Source organism: Micromesistius poutassou (assembly GCF_964030765.1).
Source record: "Micromesistius poutassou genome assembly, chromosome: 18".
In the NCBI taxonomy this organism is placed as follows: Eukaryota; Metazoa; Chordata; class Actinopteri; order Gadiformes; family Gadidae; genus Micromesistius; species Micromesistius poutassou.
This window is the reverse complement of record NC_140288.1, coordinates 11,583,406-11,601,513: the sequence shown is the minus strand read 5'-3', so window position 1 is coordinate 11,601,513 and position 18,108 is coordinate 11,583,406. Positions and strand designations below refer to the sequence as shown.

Here is an 18,108-nt window from a genome sequence, read left to right as displayed (position 1 = left end):
CACATGTATACAGCTCTACAACACGTTTAAACAGCTCCAACATTGCATCCAAAACACCTAGGCCCAGCTGTTGAATGTGGCTATTAAGAGGAGATTCCATAGTATACCCATGCCAAATTTGAAGACTATATCTGAAAATCCCTTCTCACTGTCTCTCCCCTCACATCATATTCAATGTGGTATTTGGACTTCCGGAGCACAAGGGGGCAGAAGGTTAACCCCGCCTTGGCCAGGGAAGTTTCCCTTATTATTGGTATGGCCCAATCAGTCCACCTGGGACTGATTGGCTTATATAAGGGGAGTCTCATTTTGTGGCAGAGGGGAAAGGTGCTGTCTTGACAAGAGGCCGGTACTGGAGCACATGGTATATGTGGCTTGGTTGGTGGCTGTCATACCGTAGGACCCCGTTATTGTTGCTCGCAACTATATTTTTCTTTGTATTTGTATCACGTTGGTAATTTTAAAGATTTATTTTTTGCATTTTTCAGCTTTATTATAGAGAGAGACAGAGAGGAAAGTGTGGAAGACATGCAGTAAATGACCCAGGCCGGATTTGTGCTGCAAGCCAGGAAATTACATCACGTTCTCGCTAGAGCAGGTCAGACATACTGGTGTACCACAAAAAATGGATAGCACCATGAGGTGCAGTCAAACCGGGAAAAGTGATTCCGGAAATGATGTTGTTAGAGGACCAATCACAGCCTTTGCCGTCTCCGTCCGTCTCTGTTGCGTCTACAGATAGTTATGGTGTGTTCCAGATGCCTCGGACACCAGCCTTCCGAGTTGCACTTGTGACGTAATTTCCTGTCTCGTAGCACTTAAGGCGCGTTCATGGTTCTGGTTATGACGAGACGCCTCGTCAGTGATGACGCTCACGCTTATGTGTGTTCCCGACAGCGGCCGTTCATGTGCACTGCGTTCGGAATCTAAAAAGTTATTCACAGCAGGATCTTTTCATCTGATACAAAACTGAATGATAAAAAAGTCAGAACTAAACAATACACTTACCCTTATCTAGAGCTGGTTTACCAGTACACAATGTTTAAAACTGAGCAAAGTCGATGCCAAAAAAAGGTTACAACGTCAATCAATAGGAAATATGTAATATGATGGTTGATTATTTTATATTGAGTAAAACCTTCATGTTCCGCCATGTTTATGCATGTCATTAGTAAATCATACGTCACCAACTAGGCAACTCTGTTATTAAAATCTGGCCCCAGTTGCCGAACGGAAGTAGAATCAGCATAATGAGGGGCCTCTACGAATAGTCAAATCTCCTAACCTTTATGCCTCCTTTACTTAACCTTTGTGGAAAACGTCACCAGCTCAAGGAGAGATGAAAAGGTGCTTCCTTTCAAACATAGGCAGCACTGTTTAAAATGAATTTGACTCCACTTTTCCTAACCGACGTCATTGAGCTACGGCGGATATTGCTGACCTCTAGTGTCTCTAGGGTGAAACTACAATTTTCCCCAAAGATGTGACTACAACAAGTGCTCTTTCGATACATGTGTTCTTGTCGTATTGATTTCAGTCAGGTTATTGCCAACAGTGAGAATCACTTAGGTCGGACTTGGCCAATGGGAATATTTTAGGCCAATTGAATCCCAATTCACATGTGAAAAAAAAGACGCTAAACTTATGCTGATGTTGAAATTAACTGCCCCAGTAGTCTTTCTTAAATGTGAAGTCATATTTTCTTACAGTGTATATTGTGTGCTTACTAACCCACAATAAATAAATTAATTTTGATTCAAATAATATGCTTCTGGAATTGGTATCCGTTATTATCAATTTTATTTCCTTCTCTTCTCTCCTTCTGCTTTACCGTGTCTCTCATGTATCTTCGCGTAGTCTGTAAACTTCGTCGGTGGCCTGTTTCTTTAAATATTGCTGCTGTAAAGGATTACGGGAAACCAATATCTCCTTTCCTTTCGTAAAGGTTTGTCAGGAGTAACCTATGCTAAAGGAGGGTTAAAGGATGCATTGAGGCACCTTTCCTAAGCATTTTTAGATTTCGATTTTCACCTTTCCTCCAAGTTCTTCTGGGTCATCTCGTTAGGAAAGGGAATTTCCTATGCAAAAAAGAGAATCCGTAGAGGCCTGAGGTGACGTTCACAAGAACTTTCCGACGTCGCAAAATTTTTTCCCCATAATTCCCAGCGATGTGAACGTGCCATTATAGCGTTCCCGTTCGTATTTGTGATAGTGTCATGTCATTGGCTAGTCATTGTTATTGTTAGCTACATTAGCCTCTTTAGCAAACCAGCTCGAAAACAAACGACACAACTTTTCATTGTATTGGACGCACAGCAAGACCGTGCAATGCATATAATTGTGACCGGAATAAAGTAGCAATGTAATCAAGTGTGTAAGAGCATTTAAAATTAACATTAAAATGAGCAACGTGGTACAAATACAAAGAAAATAAATCTGTTCATGGGCGCAGCCATTTTGTTGAGAGCGTCATCACTGAGCTTGGTATACTATCAGAATTCCGAGGGGGCCGACCAAAAGAGAGCTTGGAGATTTCCTCACTTGCAACTTGGAAGGCTGGTGTCCGAGGAATCTAGAACACACTAAGGGTATCCGACGACGGAGAGGGCTCTCTGTGTCTACGTACAGCATTTACGGAGTAGTATAAACCAGCCTTGAGTGGTTTGGAGGCGGTGTTGCCAGCTCTCCACTGGCCTCATCTCCAATGGCCTGCGCTTAAGTAGTTAGGCGGCTGAGGCAGCAGCTTCCCATTACAAATAGCGACTAAACACACCACCACCACTAGCCAGCTCGTTCTCATCCAGTAATTGGAGCCAAACCACAAGGCGAAGGTGCCCGGTTACGTCTGGTAGGCCAACTCTTCCCGTCCCGGCCTTGGCTGTCTGCCGTCTGTTGAAGTAAAGGTTCTGTTATGTTCCCCTTACCTTCACAATGCCAGTCAGTGTCAACCACATAAACAAGAGGTTGCGGCAGACAGCATTAATGGTTTTATAAACGTGCTTCACAGCTATTTTTATGTTTGAACCAGGAAAAAATAGACCAAAAGCTCCTAGCTATTAGCTATTATTATTATAATAATGGTTGGTAATTGAATAAACATGAATAGAACAGGATGCTTTTCAGGGTGATTAGTGCTAATACTTGATAACTTATATATAACTTATATATAACTTGAAATTACATATTCAGGCCAGCCCTATAATGCAGTTTGTCAATTCATCACAGATATAATCCAAATCCTATTTCCTTTCAGGTGGTTGGATCGTAATGAAGATGATGGCCAGATTATGCGTGAGTTAGTTCCTGCTGGAGAGGGCCTGCGTCTCTTCAGTGAGTGCACTTTGGAGATATGAATAATAATAGCTGTTAAACAAGTATGACAGGAACTATTCAAGCATTGGAATAACCGTTGTAATACTACTGTCACTTCAACAGCATCCAGTCATGAATGCTCTCCTTAAGCAGCTCTGTCCTCATGAGGTCCACAGTGCTGAGGTCCCGTTGATCAGTAAATGGGTGTTTTCTGTTTGTTTGGACCAGATGTTAACTACCAGATCACAATCAAGACAGGCAGCATCAATGGGGCCAGCTCGGACTCCAAGGTGTTTGTGAAGATGTACGGGGAAAAGGGAGACACGTGCAAGACGCTGCTGATGGTCTCAGAAAATGACCTCAGCAACTACTACGAGACAGGCCGCACCGACATCTTCATAGTAGAAACCTTCGACATTGGAACGGTATGGTGTTTTATCAGAAATATAAAGAACCGCTCAGGCTCAGAGAAAAACGTGTCAGGGGCAGAGTTTGTGGAGGACAGGGCAAAAAGACCAAGCAGTCATTCAGAGATATTCAAGAAAGGGAATTATATCATCTCCAAAAAGTATCTGAGATATACAGTAATCAAGCCCAATTATTGGTACGTCCAATTCAGGGTGGGATCCAGGTGGCGTCAAAGGGATGATCTTACATCTGTTAAACATTATTGGATAAATAAAGTACAATATAACTCAGTGCCCCCAGTCCCAACAATCAGGAATACATACCTTACGGAAAGGAGAATCATAAGCTTCACACACTGCAAGCCTTATTAATCCTCATCCATCATCCACTGACTCCCTCCATCGCAGCTGTTTGAAATGTTTGTATTTACTGTCTCTCGTCAGCACAGAATTGTGTCAAATGTCTATAGTGCAAAAGTTCTAAAGTTGCATGAATTTGTTAATCTGACCTATCTGATTTAGGACCACATATGAAAGTGGAAGAGTGTGAATTATAAAATAAGAATGGAGGGGGGGGTCTCACAACACTATCTGTCTTGTTAACGGAATATCTGCAATCTGTAGAGGATGATGAATTAAATCTATTACACCAGCTCATGGAGCATGTACCACAACCTTTGTAGTCAAGGGTAACCAACAAAGCAGAGCAAAAAAAATCTAGCAAGTCAGACCCCCACACAAGCAACAACAGCAGAACATAACCTCCTCTCAAATGCAGACCCAGTCGTTTCCTAACTTTGAAAATAATCAACTAGAAAAAAAAGAAATCCACATTCCACATGTAGATCCTGTACTGATCCCAATACCAAAATGAATGGATAAGATAGCCCTCCGTCTATAGGCTCAAACGCATCTTTTACATTCATTCAGAAAAAACTGTCTCTAAGTTAAAACCTATGGTGCCTATGGAAAAGACCCTGTCGAATATGGATTTATTTTCTCTATAACACTATTTTCAAGGTAAGAAAACGTATGCCAAAGATTCAAGATCAAATCAGTCTTACTTTAAAGAATAGACTACGGCTCTAATCGTCTCTATTTCTTAATCTTGTGACCCCAGGGGGACTCCATAGGAATCACAATTTATTACACTTTTATTTAAAGGGCAATCATTCAAATTTAAAGAAATTAAAGACGATCCTGGTATAAGATGTTAAAATAATAAACAAACCAGTGCAGACAAAGCCCTACATTTTAACAAAAGGCTGCAACAAACATAAACGTTTTGTGCCATGATGTAAAAGTGTGAAGTGTTGAGGCAGACCTCAGAATGGAGTTCTGGACGTTTGTTCCAGATATGTGGTGCTCTCTGTCCCCTGTTAGATTAACCCAACCAATGACCATCCATGATGTACCATAGATCAACCGCTTACTGATTGGCCACACCAACGAAGGGCTGCGTGCTGGTTGGTTCCTGGACAGTGTTGTGATCTCTGTCCCAGTCCACGGGAAGCAGTACATGTTCCCCAGCCATCGCTGGCTCTGCAAGGATGAGTCAGATGGGAAGGTGGAGGTGGAGATCTATCCCAGTGAGATCCTGGACATCGAACAAAGTAAATAAGCACCATCCCTTTTAAATATCAACAACACTGATACACTCAACATATCACACTTAAAAAAACACATTTAGTATCATACTTAATTAATGTATTGTCGTGTTTGTCTCAATAAACACCACGTGTACACCTGGACGTAGCAGGACCAGTAGGTGAAGCAGGAGCAGGAGCACCAGCATTGAGGGACAAGTGGGCGTGTCCACCTAGATCATTTTTCATCATCACCATCACACGCCCACATGACCGCGCACTTCAACTAATCGGCTATGAGAGAAGCTACAAAATAAGTGGCAGCTGGTGGTTACATTTGTGTGGGGCGTAGTCATGGACAGGAGGTCTGGGGGTCCTCCTTTCCTGTATTCTGGTGCATTTTGGGGATGGCTGCTACCTACAAATTCATTCAGATTCATAGCTATGTATGTTAATTGAACCAACATACATTAATTTCATATTGTCCATCTGAAATGCAATTTTAACATGTCTATACTCAAATACAACAAGTTTGTTTTAAAAGAAACAACAGCCACATGATTGGTATTTTCTTCAGTGCAAAGGGCTCACATACATCATCATTCAATGATGAAAAAAACTGAAAAACAGTGGCTCAACATTAAGTGCAACAACTAGCGTCATATTCAGTGCAGTTGTAGTAATTGTAGTGGCAGCTTAAGTTGAAATCTTGACTGATATAGTTTCTAAGCAAACTAGACACGTGGGTTTGCCTTTAAATTATATGAACAGATCCTCTGCTTCTCATATCGAAGTTTTCTGTAAAAAAAAGAAAAAAAATCGTTTTACTTTTTAAATTTTTTTTTTATTTAAATGATCTGCGGCCCTCACTGAGTGAGGATGCGGCCTGCCAGTTGCCCATCCCTGACCTAGTTGTATTTGTATAGATAAGCAACATTTGCTACAGTCCACTGGGTAGGCTGGTAGATTGATCTATCCAGCATACATCTAGGTGGACATGCACGCTCGCATAAAACAACTTTTGTTATATAAGCAACCTGTAGGCCTACTATGTATTGTGTTGCATTATATCTGACACTACATTGGAGCTCTGCTTCTGCATCAAAGGAAAGCATGGATTGCTTTTTCTCTTGCTCCTGTGCCACTCTCATAGAAAATATAGCTCTCTGAGAGAGACGTATCTATCAGCTAGAGGAGGAAAAGCCTCTGCCATACAGGAGACCTCTCCCTGAGTGTGTCTGAGTGTGTGTGGTAATGGCTGGTTTTATGGTGTGTTCCAGATGCCTCGGACACCAGCCTTCCGAGTTGCACTTGTGATGCCATTTCCTGTCTCGTAGCACTTATAGCGTTCCTGTTCGTCTTTGTGATCGTATCAAGTCATTGGCTAGTCGTTGTTATTGTTAGCTACATTAGCCTCTTTAGAAAACCAGCATGAAAACGAACAACACAACTTTACGGAATAAAATAGCAATGTAATCAAGTGTGTAAGAGCATTTAAAAATGTGGACATTAAAATGACCAACGTGGTACAAGTACAAAGAAAATAAATCTCTTCACGGGTGCAGCCGTTTTTGTTGAGAGCGTCGTCACTGAGCTCGCTCTACTCACAGAATTCCAAGCAGCCGACCAAAAGGGTCGTGCCTCCGAAAAATTGCAGCAAGAAAGCTGGGAGATTTCCCCACTTGCAACTCGGAAGGCTGGTGTCTGAGGCATCTGGAACACACCATAACCGCACACTGATTACTCAATGTGCAACAGGTGTGCAGCCTCACCCAGCCCCAGAGTCCAGTCAGACTGGGCCAGAGGGGTATTCCATCCAAGTCTCTAGAAGGCAACGCTAAGTTGATTAAGCCCAGTTAGAACTAGCACCAACTTCCACTTGAGGCTAAAACCGTTCCATCAATGCAGTTCAGCCGCGCCTTGCTCAGGATAGTTCAAACCAGGCTTACGTTATCATGGATTACGTGCATTCACGAGATATGTAACCAGCCCAGAACCATGAATGTCGAATCATGGCTCAAATGTCCGAAAAGGACCGAGCGGGATCCTTTCCAGCGTCGAACAGAGGCTGCTTGTAGAGGTCTATGAGGAGTACAAGCATATAATAACTCAAAAAGGGAACACCGTAACCATTAATAAAAACAGGGAGGCTGCCTGGCAAAAAGAATCGACGATCTGTTGAATGTATAAGTAGTATTAAGCGTAACATATTTTAATTGAATATTGACCATCGTTTTGAAATCAGGGAGTCTCGAGTTAACGTGTCTGACTTGCACCCGGTTGTCCGGGGTTCAATCCCCACACAATTAGTAATATAGGAAGTCTTACTGAAGAAATCAAATAACTTTTCATACCATTTATTTGAATATTCTAAATTGACTGACCATAGTATTTATCTCAACAGAAGTGGTCTGGGCTGCCTGCCGAGAAACTCAGCTAAATGGAACTCATGTGGCTGACAATTTCCCATGCAGCAGTGTCTTTGTCATTGTGACAATGGCTTCACTATCAGTAACATTAATATTAACTTTACCATGGGTTTTTGCAAGTTATATTTGGGTTCTAGGGAAATTGTAAGACATATTTCTTATGTAAAAAGTCAATTGTTAGGCCTACTTTCTCTGACATTAAGGGAATTATAAAATTAAGCCAACGCCAATAATTCTATGACTTACTCTGGATGCGAACTCGTGTCGCATGTATCACAGGGTAAGTGCTAGACCATTCACCCAACAGCTGGATCCTGATGTCTGAATAATATAGTAATTTCGATATATACAATATATTTTTATACAAATATATAGATTTGTATAAAAATGTGTTGAGAAAATATCCACGATAACAATAGCAATTCATTTTATTATTTTATTTGCATCATTTAATCTTAGTGAAAATATACACTGTTTGTACTTCATATATGTACATTTATGACAAAATCGTGAGGACTAGGCTTGGTGGAACCATCTGATGGTACACTTGTTGCTGACAGATGGACTTCTCTAAAACACCGCTCAAGTTAGCCTGACAGTTAACCTGCTACCGACCAGGTTAGTTTGGTGGGATAAGTTGCCATGGTTACTTAGCGGAGATTCCCTTAAGTCACATTAATGGAACGCAACTCTAGCTGAAAGAAGCGAGGCTAATCGAAATAAGCACAGCTTTGCGCTTAGCTTGGTTGATGGAATACCCCTCTGGTGAGGCTGATTAAACCAGCCATCATCCACACACACTCCCACATTGACCTCTGTGTACTTGCTTGTGATTGGACTGTCCATAAGTCAGCCATGATAATAATGTACCCTTCGGAGCTGGGGCCAAACCATTGAAGATATCAATTCAAAAACTGCCGATAGCATTTTGACCTGAGGGCTCTCACAAAGTTAGCCCACGTTTTCGCGTGGGTCATGGGGGATAAAAAAAACATTTTTTTAACCTTAATTGATGACAAATACACTGAGAAACAAACTTCTTTTTTCCATGGCCATGACATGGATGTGAATGAAACAAAGGTAATGTTGTATTTCTGTTCTGTTCTGTATTGTACTGGTAATCTGAACTTTAAAACATTTTACATTTGAATAATAAACAGATTAAGGATTACATATTCATTGCCTCAACTAAATATTGATAAATATTGAAATCATTACAGTTCAGCAGAAAATATGAACATTTTATTTCTAAATGAGTAAAACCCATTGAAGTGAATATCATGAAAGAGGTTAGGGACCACTTATTATCACAATCACTTATTACTGCAAATTCAAATTCTGGACTTCATGATCATCAGTGATCAGCATATATAATATATGACACATTCAACAAATATGTAAGGGATAATGTATAGAACGCAGTCATTATCAGGAAAATAAGCACAGACAAGGCAAACAGGACTATATTGTCCTGATATTTTCGATAATGACCGGTGACTTTCTATACATTATCCCGCTTATTACACGGCTACTTGCCAAAACGAAAAAATAACCTCACACGGTGTGTCTTTTTACAATTTATTTGTTACCAGCATTTGTAGTGTTGATCAGCAGAGAAATAGTCCGCCAAAGACGTTGACGTCGCTTAGCAACCGAATATGCTGGGGTTGATAAGTTACCAGACTACTTGCGGAGTGATACGAAAGACGTGAATCAGAGGCAAAAAATCCACTTTCCTTGACAGCGGTCATTATATGCTTAGCAATGGTCAATTATCGAAAAATAATTCACCACGGAAGTAGGGAAGGCCCATGCAAGTGAACGGAGCGTTCCACAGCATTGAGAAGAGCCGTGTCATAATGATATTTATGTTGTCATTGTTGTTTTGTTGGTATCAAGATGTTGGTCTCAAAGCAAGTACCGTCTCAAGCACAGATTTGCATACCCCTGGTTGAGCATCACTGACCTACTCAATAACCATGCCCCCTCGTTAACAGTGATCAACTACGAGGTGACCGTGACCACCGGGAACCTGCGAAATGGAGGAACCAACGCAAACGTCTTCTGTCAGATCTACGGCGAGGAGGGGAAAACACAGGTTCTGGATCTCAAGAACCGCTCCAACAACTTTGAGCGTGGGACCACTGAGATCTTCAAGGTGAAAAGAAGTTTGTTCTTCTTCTTGAGTTGATGATTTCTCCATTAATTGATCTGTTGATGGTGGCTGGCGTCTCCCTCAGGGATAGGGTGAGAAGTTCAGTCATCCGTGACGAACTCGGATTAGAGCCGCTGCTCCTCTGCTTAGAAAGGAGTCCGTTGAGGTGGTTCATCTGGTAAGGATGCCCACTGGACGCCTCCCTTGGGAGGTGTTCCAGGCACGACCAGTGGGGAGGAGACCCCGGGGAAGACCCAGGACTAGGTGGAGAGATTATATCTCAACACTGGCCTGGGAACGCGTCGGGATCCCCCCGTCAGAGCTGGTCAATGTGGCCCGGGAAAGGGAAGTCTGGGGCCCCCTGCTTGAGCTGCTGGCCCCACGACCCGACCCCGGAGAAGCGGATGAGGATGAGGATCACCCTGAAACTCATTACCACCTAATGTGTCATTTCCTTCCTTCCTCCTCTCAGATGTATCTCTGTGACTATGATTTGTTCTCTAATTGTGCAGTCCTCATTTCTTGGTCTAGTTGCATGGTTTCCCTCATGTTGTTAATAAAAAGCCCTCTATTAATTTAGTTTGGACTTGATCAGAGGAAAGATATTTGTTACTTTATGAAAAGTTATGACCAGGTGTCTCCACCTCTTCTGCTGCTGCTCAAGGTGGAGGCCATCGACGTGGGGAAGGTCTACAAGATACGCATCGGCCATGACGGCAGCGGCATTGGGGACGGCTGGTTCCTGGAGATGGTGAACATCAAGCGGCTGACCATGGCCATGGTGCAGGTGGAGGTGAAGGTGGAGCCCAAGAAGGACAAGAAGAAGGACAAAAAGAAGAAGAAGAAGGAGGAGGAGGTCAAGGTGGAGTACATCGAAGAGCTGCAGGAGGTGGTGGAGACACTTACGTTCCCGAGCAACCGCTGGCTGGCCCGCGATGAGGAGGACGGCGAGATCGTAGCTGAGCTGTTGGCGGCGGGCACTGAAGACCTTGAGAGTGAGAGGATGGGGGAGAGGGGGGCCTGGTGGCTCAGCAAGTCACTCAATCGCTATCATTTTGGACCATCCAACCTCCATTTTTCTCTTTTGAGTTAGGGTTACGTTGGTCAGGTTAGAATATACTTGCCTGGTTTTGGCAATAGCATCCAGCTGCAGCCCCAGAGCCAGGCACTGTGGTGTGGCAACGGCACTGTGGTGTGGCAACGGCACTGTGGTGTGGCAACGGCACTGTGGTGTGGCAACGGCACTGTGGTGTGGCAACGCGCCGTGGTGTGGCAGGTTGTGTTTTTTCGGCTTTTTTTCGATGTTTTGTGTCACAGTCTAGCTGCCCCAGTAGAGTTTTCAACGTCAATTTTTCTTGTTAAATTTCAATAAAATAATAATTAAAAATAATTAATCTAATTAAAAATATATATTTATGTTTTTGAATGTACATTTTTCTTCAATAAAATAATGTATTATAATTAATCAAAAACAAAAAAGATATACAGTATATATATATATATATATATATATATATATATATATATATATATATAGATCAGTGGAGGCTTCAGTGGAAGATCCTCCTTAACATTTTTGAGAATAAAAGATGTAGATTGCCCAGAGTACTGTAATGAATTAATGCCCTTAAATATGACTAATTTAATGCCTTTGTATATGTAATGTTCGTTTCCCTGGGTAAAGGGACATTAGCACCCCCTATTGCCTATTGGATATTACTGCAGCCTCCATTGACTCCCATTCATTTCTCGGGAACTACTGGCGGCCGGTGAATAACATGGGGGTCAATGGGAGAGAGGAGGAAAGTACTCCTCTGAGTGGGTGGGACTCGCTAAGGGATCTGAATTGCGTCAACGTCTATTGTGTAGTTCACCAAAACACCCTGAAACAACTTACCTGCAATTCCTCACTCACTTTAAAAACCACCACCACCACTGATATAGATATAGATATAGCTATAGCTATAGACGTATATATATATATATATATATATATATATATATATATATATATATATATATATATATATATATAAATAGATAGATCTTTAACATATACCATTACATGCTATACGTCGTAACTGTAAATGAGGGAAACCTCAGTGTCTCTTGAGTTAAAATAAAGGTTAATGTATTGTACATCAAACAGCTTCTCCATAACACAGTTCAATGTATTGCTTATCAATAGTATCTATCTATTCAGAGATTAGTACATTGATATACCTAGAAAAAAAGCAGCATCGAAGACAAGGGCATATTTTATTTATAGTAACTTCCCACACTGAAAAGATTTCAAGGAATTCTCTGTATGACAATGGTTATGAAGCTGGCTTTGAAGCCGCTCGTCATCAAAATAAATGCTGGCCTGTACTTCAATGTCGAAAAAAGCACCACAGTGTGTTGCCACACCACAGCGCGTTGCCACACCACAGCGCGTTGCCACACCACAGCACGTTGCCACACCACAGTGCCCGGCTCCGGGGTGCAGCTAGATGCTACTCGGTTTTGGATATGGTTAGCTTAGGATTGTGTTAGGGTAGGTTTGAGTTATAGTTAGGCTCGGTGAGCTAAGGCTCGGGTTAGCTTTGATTTATGGTTCTGGTAAGGTCAGGGTTAACCTCTATAATGTCAATGTCCTGTTGCCTACAGAGGTTTTGGTATCAGACACATTCTGGTTTCTGTTTTATGGTCAGAGTAGTACTGACAAATCATGTTTGAGCCGGCTCTCAGAACCCATCGGCTATTGTCTGACAGCGCTTTTTATTATCAATGTTTTTGAGATTAGCCAAAATGTTGCTTGGAACTGAAACACTTAAACCAAATATCGTTGTTGGTGTATTGTGTGGGGAAACATTAGACTTCAACTCTCTTGCATCTCAAGGTGCTTATCTGACTTTAACCAATGACCTGCACATGGAAGAGGAAGCCCTGGCCCGGATATCTGTTATCCAGGGACAGAAATACTGCCCCTTGTCCCCGGAGGTAAATACTTGTCAGATCACAGCCACTGGGGTCCGAGATTGGGTTAGGGCCCAACCAACATTCTATTTTACTGAATCATTTTGGATGAATTTTGGCCTACATTTTATAACGTTTTGGCCAATAAACATGGAAAAACATAAAATTGTACCTCTTTTTGTTATCCGTCCCCCACAGTAAATTCCTATGAAATCCATGTGTTCACCGGGTCTCTGTGGGGGGCTGGAACCGACGCCAACGTGTACATCACCATCTACGGGGAGGTGGGGGACACAGGGGACCGCTGGCTCAGGAAGTCCAACCACTTGAACAAGTTTGAAAAGAACCAGGTGAGGTTTAACACAGTAGAATGAGCCCTTTCTGGAGGACCATCTGATTGGAGAGTTTTCATCGCAAGACTGAAACCTTTCTTTCTTGTGGTCCAGGAAGATGTTTTTAACATCACAGCAGTGGACATGAACGTGTTGAAGAAGCTGAGGATCCGACAGGATAACTCCAACGCTAACGCTGCCTGGTTCCTGGAGAGGGTGGAGATCATAGACAACAAAGACGACACCACGTGAGGAAGGCTGTTATGCTGGGGCATTGGTTTTATGTACACTTACTGAGATAAAGGGGATTCAGGACAAGATAGATGTGAAGAATCTTTCTCAAGGATGCTTACAGAAATTGAGGACACCCAAACCTAGTGCTAGAGGTGCTGTCCCCACGACCCGACCCCGGAGAAGATGAGGATGAGGATGAGTAGCTTTACAGCTCTGAGCCGAACAGTTGCTATCCTGTCCTCAGTATTGATACTACTAAAAGTAAATCAGAAAGCAGATATAACTTTTACAAATAAATGTTTTGAGGGTGATGAGTTTAAGGCATAGAGGCTTACTTAAAGGACAATTCCATGTTTTCAACATTGAGCTTTCTGGTTTGTCTAGGATGAAATAGAGTGGTTGACACCGACATTTTGACTATTGGTTCTAGCCCTACTGTTGAGACAGAGAACCGAGTGAAAAGACTACAACCAAACAGCCGCCCTTTCCGTTTCCGGCCAACAAGCAATGAGTCTTCCAACAGAAATCAGTGGGATTCATAAAATGAGATAACGTGCAATAAAACATGACAGAAACTGTATTTCGCTCCGATACGATTGTTTTGGAGCATCAACGAACACCACTTACCACTCAGTGAGTTGCACATATCTGAAAACAAATGTTTAGGGTTGTTTTAAGGACAGGTTTGTGCATGCATGTAGCCAGCCATTCTGAAGCAGGCAGGGCGATTCTAAATGAGCCAAATACCCGAGACAGGACCCATAGTCAAAATTTCGGTGTCAACCACTCTATTTCATCCTAGACAAACCAGAAAGGGGGCTCAATGTTCAAAATACCCGAATTGTCCTTTAATCTAAAGAGGTTCAGGATAATCTGAGAATAGATGTGCTGATGTAGCCTATCTGAGCTCTGCCCCTAGCGGTGTTGGCAGACTACTGTAGGGATGTGTTTCACGGCTGGGATAGGAGGCTTGAATAACATTTGAAGGTTTATCCCAGGTACTACTTCCCTTGTAAGCGCTGGCTGGCGATTGATGAGGACGACGGGCAGGTGGCCCGGGAGCTGGTCCCCGTGGACGAGGCCTTCATGAGGAAGGGCGAGGATGACGACGAGGAGTCCAGCACTACGCTGGGTCTGGAGCAGAAAGGTAGGCTCTGCCTGGCTTCAGTCTTAAAGAGGTTCTTCATTTGTCTCTGGAATCTGTGGTCATGCTGATTTTCTATACTTTGTATACTTTACTCTATACTCGTCTTTCTTCACCCTGTAATGAAACGTGTTTTACTACTTTATGACCACTTGGTTGGACCCAAAAACAAAGCATTGTGGGTTTAATGTACACACTTATAGGCCTTGGTAAACTTTTCCTTTTGTCATTAAAATGAGTCGTGATCCGACTCGTCTGGCCGCACTCATCCTTTCGGCCAGACGACTGTGTATATTATACATTTATAGAACTTTTGATATTACTCACTTTGTAGTAGCAGTGACCCTGTGCAGTGACTGCGAGTGAGACTCTGAAGTCACTGCACAGGTGCAATGGGCGGTTCTGAAGTGCAGAAGTCCCGGCTCCCTGCAATGTTTACAACTTTTCGGGGTTCGGAATTTGCAGAAAAACGCGCAAAGCCTTCGACCAATCGCAACATAGTTGGCGTGCTGACCAATGACAGCAGACTGGGCTACTCGGGAGGAGGGGCGACATGATAAAGCAACATGATACAATCAGACCGTTTTTGAAAGATGCTGAAATTAGTTTTACAGAAATGAACAGTATTAGAACAATAAGGAGTACTTTTTAACATGCCGGCATTGAACCCTATTCTAGTAGTACCATCAAATGCAATTATTAACCCTAAAAAGGCATGATATGGGATCTTTAAATGATGAAATGTGGTTATTTTCTTAATGTGCCAGCCATGTCCACGACGTACAACCTGAAGGTTAAGACCGGAGAGAAGAAATACGCCGGGACAGACGCCAACGTCTTTATTACCTTATTTGGTATCAAAGATGACACAGGTAATACCTATCAAATGCACATATAGTGCTGGGTTCCTAGTGTATGCATTACAAAAACTGTCAAATGTTTTGTACTTGTCTGTCTGCAGGCATCATAAACCTCAAGGCATCCAAAACAAACCGGAACAAGTTTGAGCTGGGGATGACAGATGAGTTTATTGTGGAGGCAGTGGACATCGGACCATTACAGAAGTTACGCATCGGACATGACAACGACGGTAACTAAACATCATCAAGGCTCCTCTCAGAAACCTCTCCAAATATCTGACTCTCTGTCTCTCTCTCTCTGTCTCTCTCTCTCTTACTCTCTCTCTCTCTCTCTCTCTCTCTCTCTCTCTCTCTCTCTCTCTCTCTCTCTCTCTCTCTCTCTCTCTCTCTCTCTGTCTCTCTCTCTCTCTCTCTCCAGGGGGTGGGTCTGCAGGCTGGTTCTTGGAGACTGTGGAGATCGATGCCCAGTCCCTGGGCCAGAGGCTCTGTTTCCCCTGTGGCCGGTGGCTGGACACCGGGGAGGACGACGGGGCCATAGTCCGGGACCTGTTCCCCAACCCGCTGCAGACAGAGCTCTACACGCCTTGTAAAAGAACTAAACCCACAAAAATCATTTGCTTTGCATGCAATGTTGATGTCATTGAAAGGATAAATGTCTCTGTGTGTGTTGTTGTTTTTGTTGATGTCTAGTCGTGCCCTATGAGATAAAGATCTTCACCAGCGACCTGTTCGGCGCGGGGACGGACGCGGATGTGTTCATCGTGCTGTATGGCCGGTTCGCCGTGTGCACACAGCAGAAGAGCCTTTGCTTCAACAAGAGGGAGAGGACCATCTTCTTTGAGAGAGGCGCCGAGGACATGTTCATAGTTGAGGTACGAGGGTCACCACCGACCAGTCAAAGGACTGTGTATTATATCAAAAGTAAGGAGAATAAGTGGACTTTGGAGCAATTAGGGAACATTGATTTGTATGTATATTGTAGCATTATAGTATATAGTATTCTAGAATGACAGACTGTGAACATCCATGGTTACGTTCATTACTGCACAACATGCCTGCTATTTCAGTGTGGTTGTTTCTTTGAAGAGTATATTTTGATGCTGAATGTATGATATGATGCATCATGTTGATTACATTTATAATGTTTTCCACCCAGCTGGAGGATGTGGGGGATGTGATCGAGAAGATCCGTATCGGTCACGACAACCGAGGGGTTAACCCGGGCTGGCACCTGGACCGTGTGGAGATCAGGAGGCTGCTGAGGAAGGGCAAGGTAGGATCAGACCTTTGGGATTTAAAGATCTGGTTTAATGATCTGATTTAAAGGGGAAGGTAGGATCAGACCTTTGGGATTTAAAGATCTGGTTTAATGATCTGATTTAAAGGGGAAGGTAGGATCAGACCTTTGGGATTTAAAGATCTGGTTTAATGATCTGATTTAAAGGGGAAGGTAGGATCAGACCTTTGGGATTTAAAGAGCCCATATCATGCTTTTTTTAGGGTTAGTAATTGCATTTTGGGGTACAACTAGAATAGGGTTACATGCCTGTATGTTAGAAATACCCCTTATTATTCTCACTGTTCTTTTCTGCAAAACGTTCTGTTTTGTATCATATCGCTTTAAGGCCTCCCTCCCAAGTAGCCCAGTCTGCTGTGATTGGTCAGCATGCCCACTCTGTTGCGATTGGTTGAACGCTTTGCGTTCCCACCCCCGCATGCATTCCCACCCCCGCAAAGTGGTTAACATTGCGAGTAGCCAGGAGGTAGGACTTCTGCACTTCAGCACTGCCCACTGCACAGTCTGACGTCACACTGTTACTGAAGTAAAGTTTGACGCACTGTTTCACGCACTTATCGAGGGGTGTTCTCCCCTAACCCTGGGCACGAATACTCCCCCTGGCTCAGATTTTTTTTAGCTTAAAAGACATAAAACATATATACATACGTCCTCTCCTGGAACCGTCACCTTATCGTGGTGGAGAGGTTTGCGTGTCCCTGTGAACATGAGGGCTGTGTTGTCTGGAGCCATGTGCTCCTGGTAGGATCTCCCATGGCAGAGTGGTCTCAGGTGAGGGGCCAGACTAAGAATGGTTCACAAGACCCCAATGAAGATCCAAAAAAGAGGAGGAGAGACCCTGCCCGGAGGAAGCCCGGGGCCCCCGTCTGGAGCCAGGCCCAGACGGAGGGCTCGCCGGCGAGTGCCTAGTGGCCGGGTTTGCCATGGAGCCTGGCCGGGCACAGCCCGAACAAGCTACGTGGCACCCCCCCCCTCTTCACCCTGTGGGCCCACCACCTGCAGGGAGACCCGCTGGGGTCGGGTGCGCTGCCACATGGGTGGCAGTGAAAGTCAGGGGTCCCGACGGACCAGACCCGAGCGGCAGAAGCTGGCTCTGGGGACGTGGAACGTCACCTCGCTGTGGGGAAAGGAACCGGAGCTTGTGAGGGAGGTGGAGCGCTACCAGTTAGATCTGGTGGGGCTTACCTCTACGCACAGTAGAGGTAAGGTACTCAGCTCTGGTACCGTACTCCTGGATAGGGGTTGGACTCTATTCTTCTCTGGAGTTGCCCAGGGAGTGAGGCGCCGGGCGGGTGTGGGGATACTCATAAATCCCCGGCTGAGCGCCGCAGTGTTGGAGTTTACCCCGGTGGACGAGAGGGTCGCCTCCCTACGCCTAAAGGTGGTGGGGGGGA

General features: G+C 43.7%; 2 protein-coding genes across 2 annotated transcripts in view; one reads left to right on the top strand and one right to left on the bottom strand.

Moving 5' to 3' along the window:
• rpl37 (ribosomal protein L37) overlaps nt 1-18,108 on the bottom strand; it is a 151,384-nt gene that overhangs the window by 53,246 nt on the left and 80,030 nt on the right. The gene's annotated exons all lie outside the window — the stretch shown is intronic.
• LOC311363356 (lipoxygenase homology domain-containing protein 1-like) overlaps nt 1-18,108 on the top strand; it is a gene marked incomplete at both ends in the record, with an annotated part of 88,072 nt that overhangs the window by 30,467 nt on the left and 39,497 nt on the right. Inside the window, 13 exons of the mRNA XM_084483304.1 lie at nt 3,254-3,330; nt 3,541-3,737; nt 5,140-5,332; nt 9,732-9,892; nt 10,554-10,884; nt 13,046-13,197; nt 13,294-13,427; nt 14,412-14,560; nt 15,325-15,429; nt 15,519-15,647; nt 15,836-16,003; nt 16,108-16,289; nt 16,574-16,690. Of these exons, the coding sequence (XP_084339430.1) occupies nt 3,254-3,330; nt 3,541-3,737; nt 5,140-5,332; nt 9,732-9,892; nt 10,554-10,884; nt 13,046-13,197; nt 13,294-13,427; nt 14,412-14,560; nt 15,325-15,429; nt 15,519-15,647; nt 15,836-16,003; nt 16,108-16,289; nt 16,574-16,690 (2,095 nt within the window). The remainder of the gene's footprint in view (nt 1-3,253; nt 3,331-3,540; nt 3,738-5,139; nt 5,333-9,731; nt 9,893-10,553; nt 10,885-13,045; nt 13,198-13,293; nt 13,428-14,411; nt 14,561-15,324; nt 15,430-15,518; nt 15,648-15,835; nt 16,004-16,107; nt 16,290-16,573; nt 16,691-18,108) is intronic.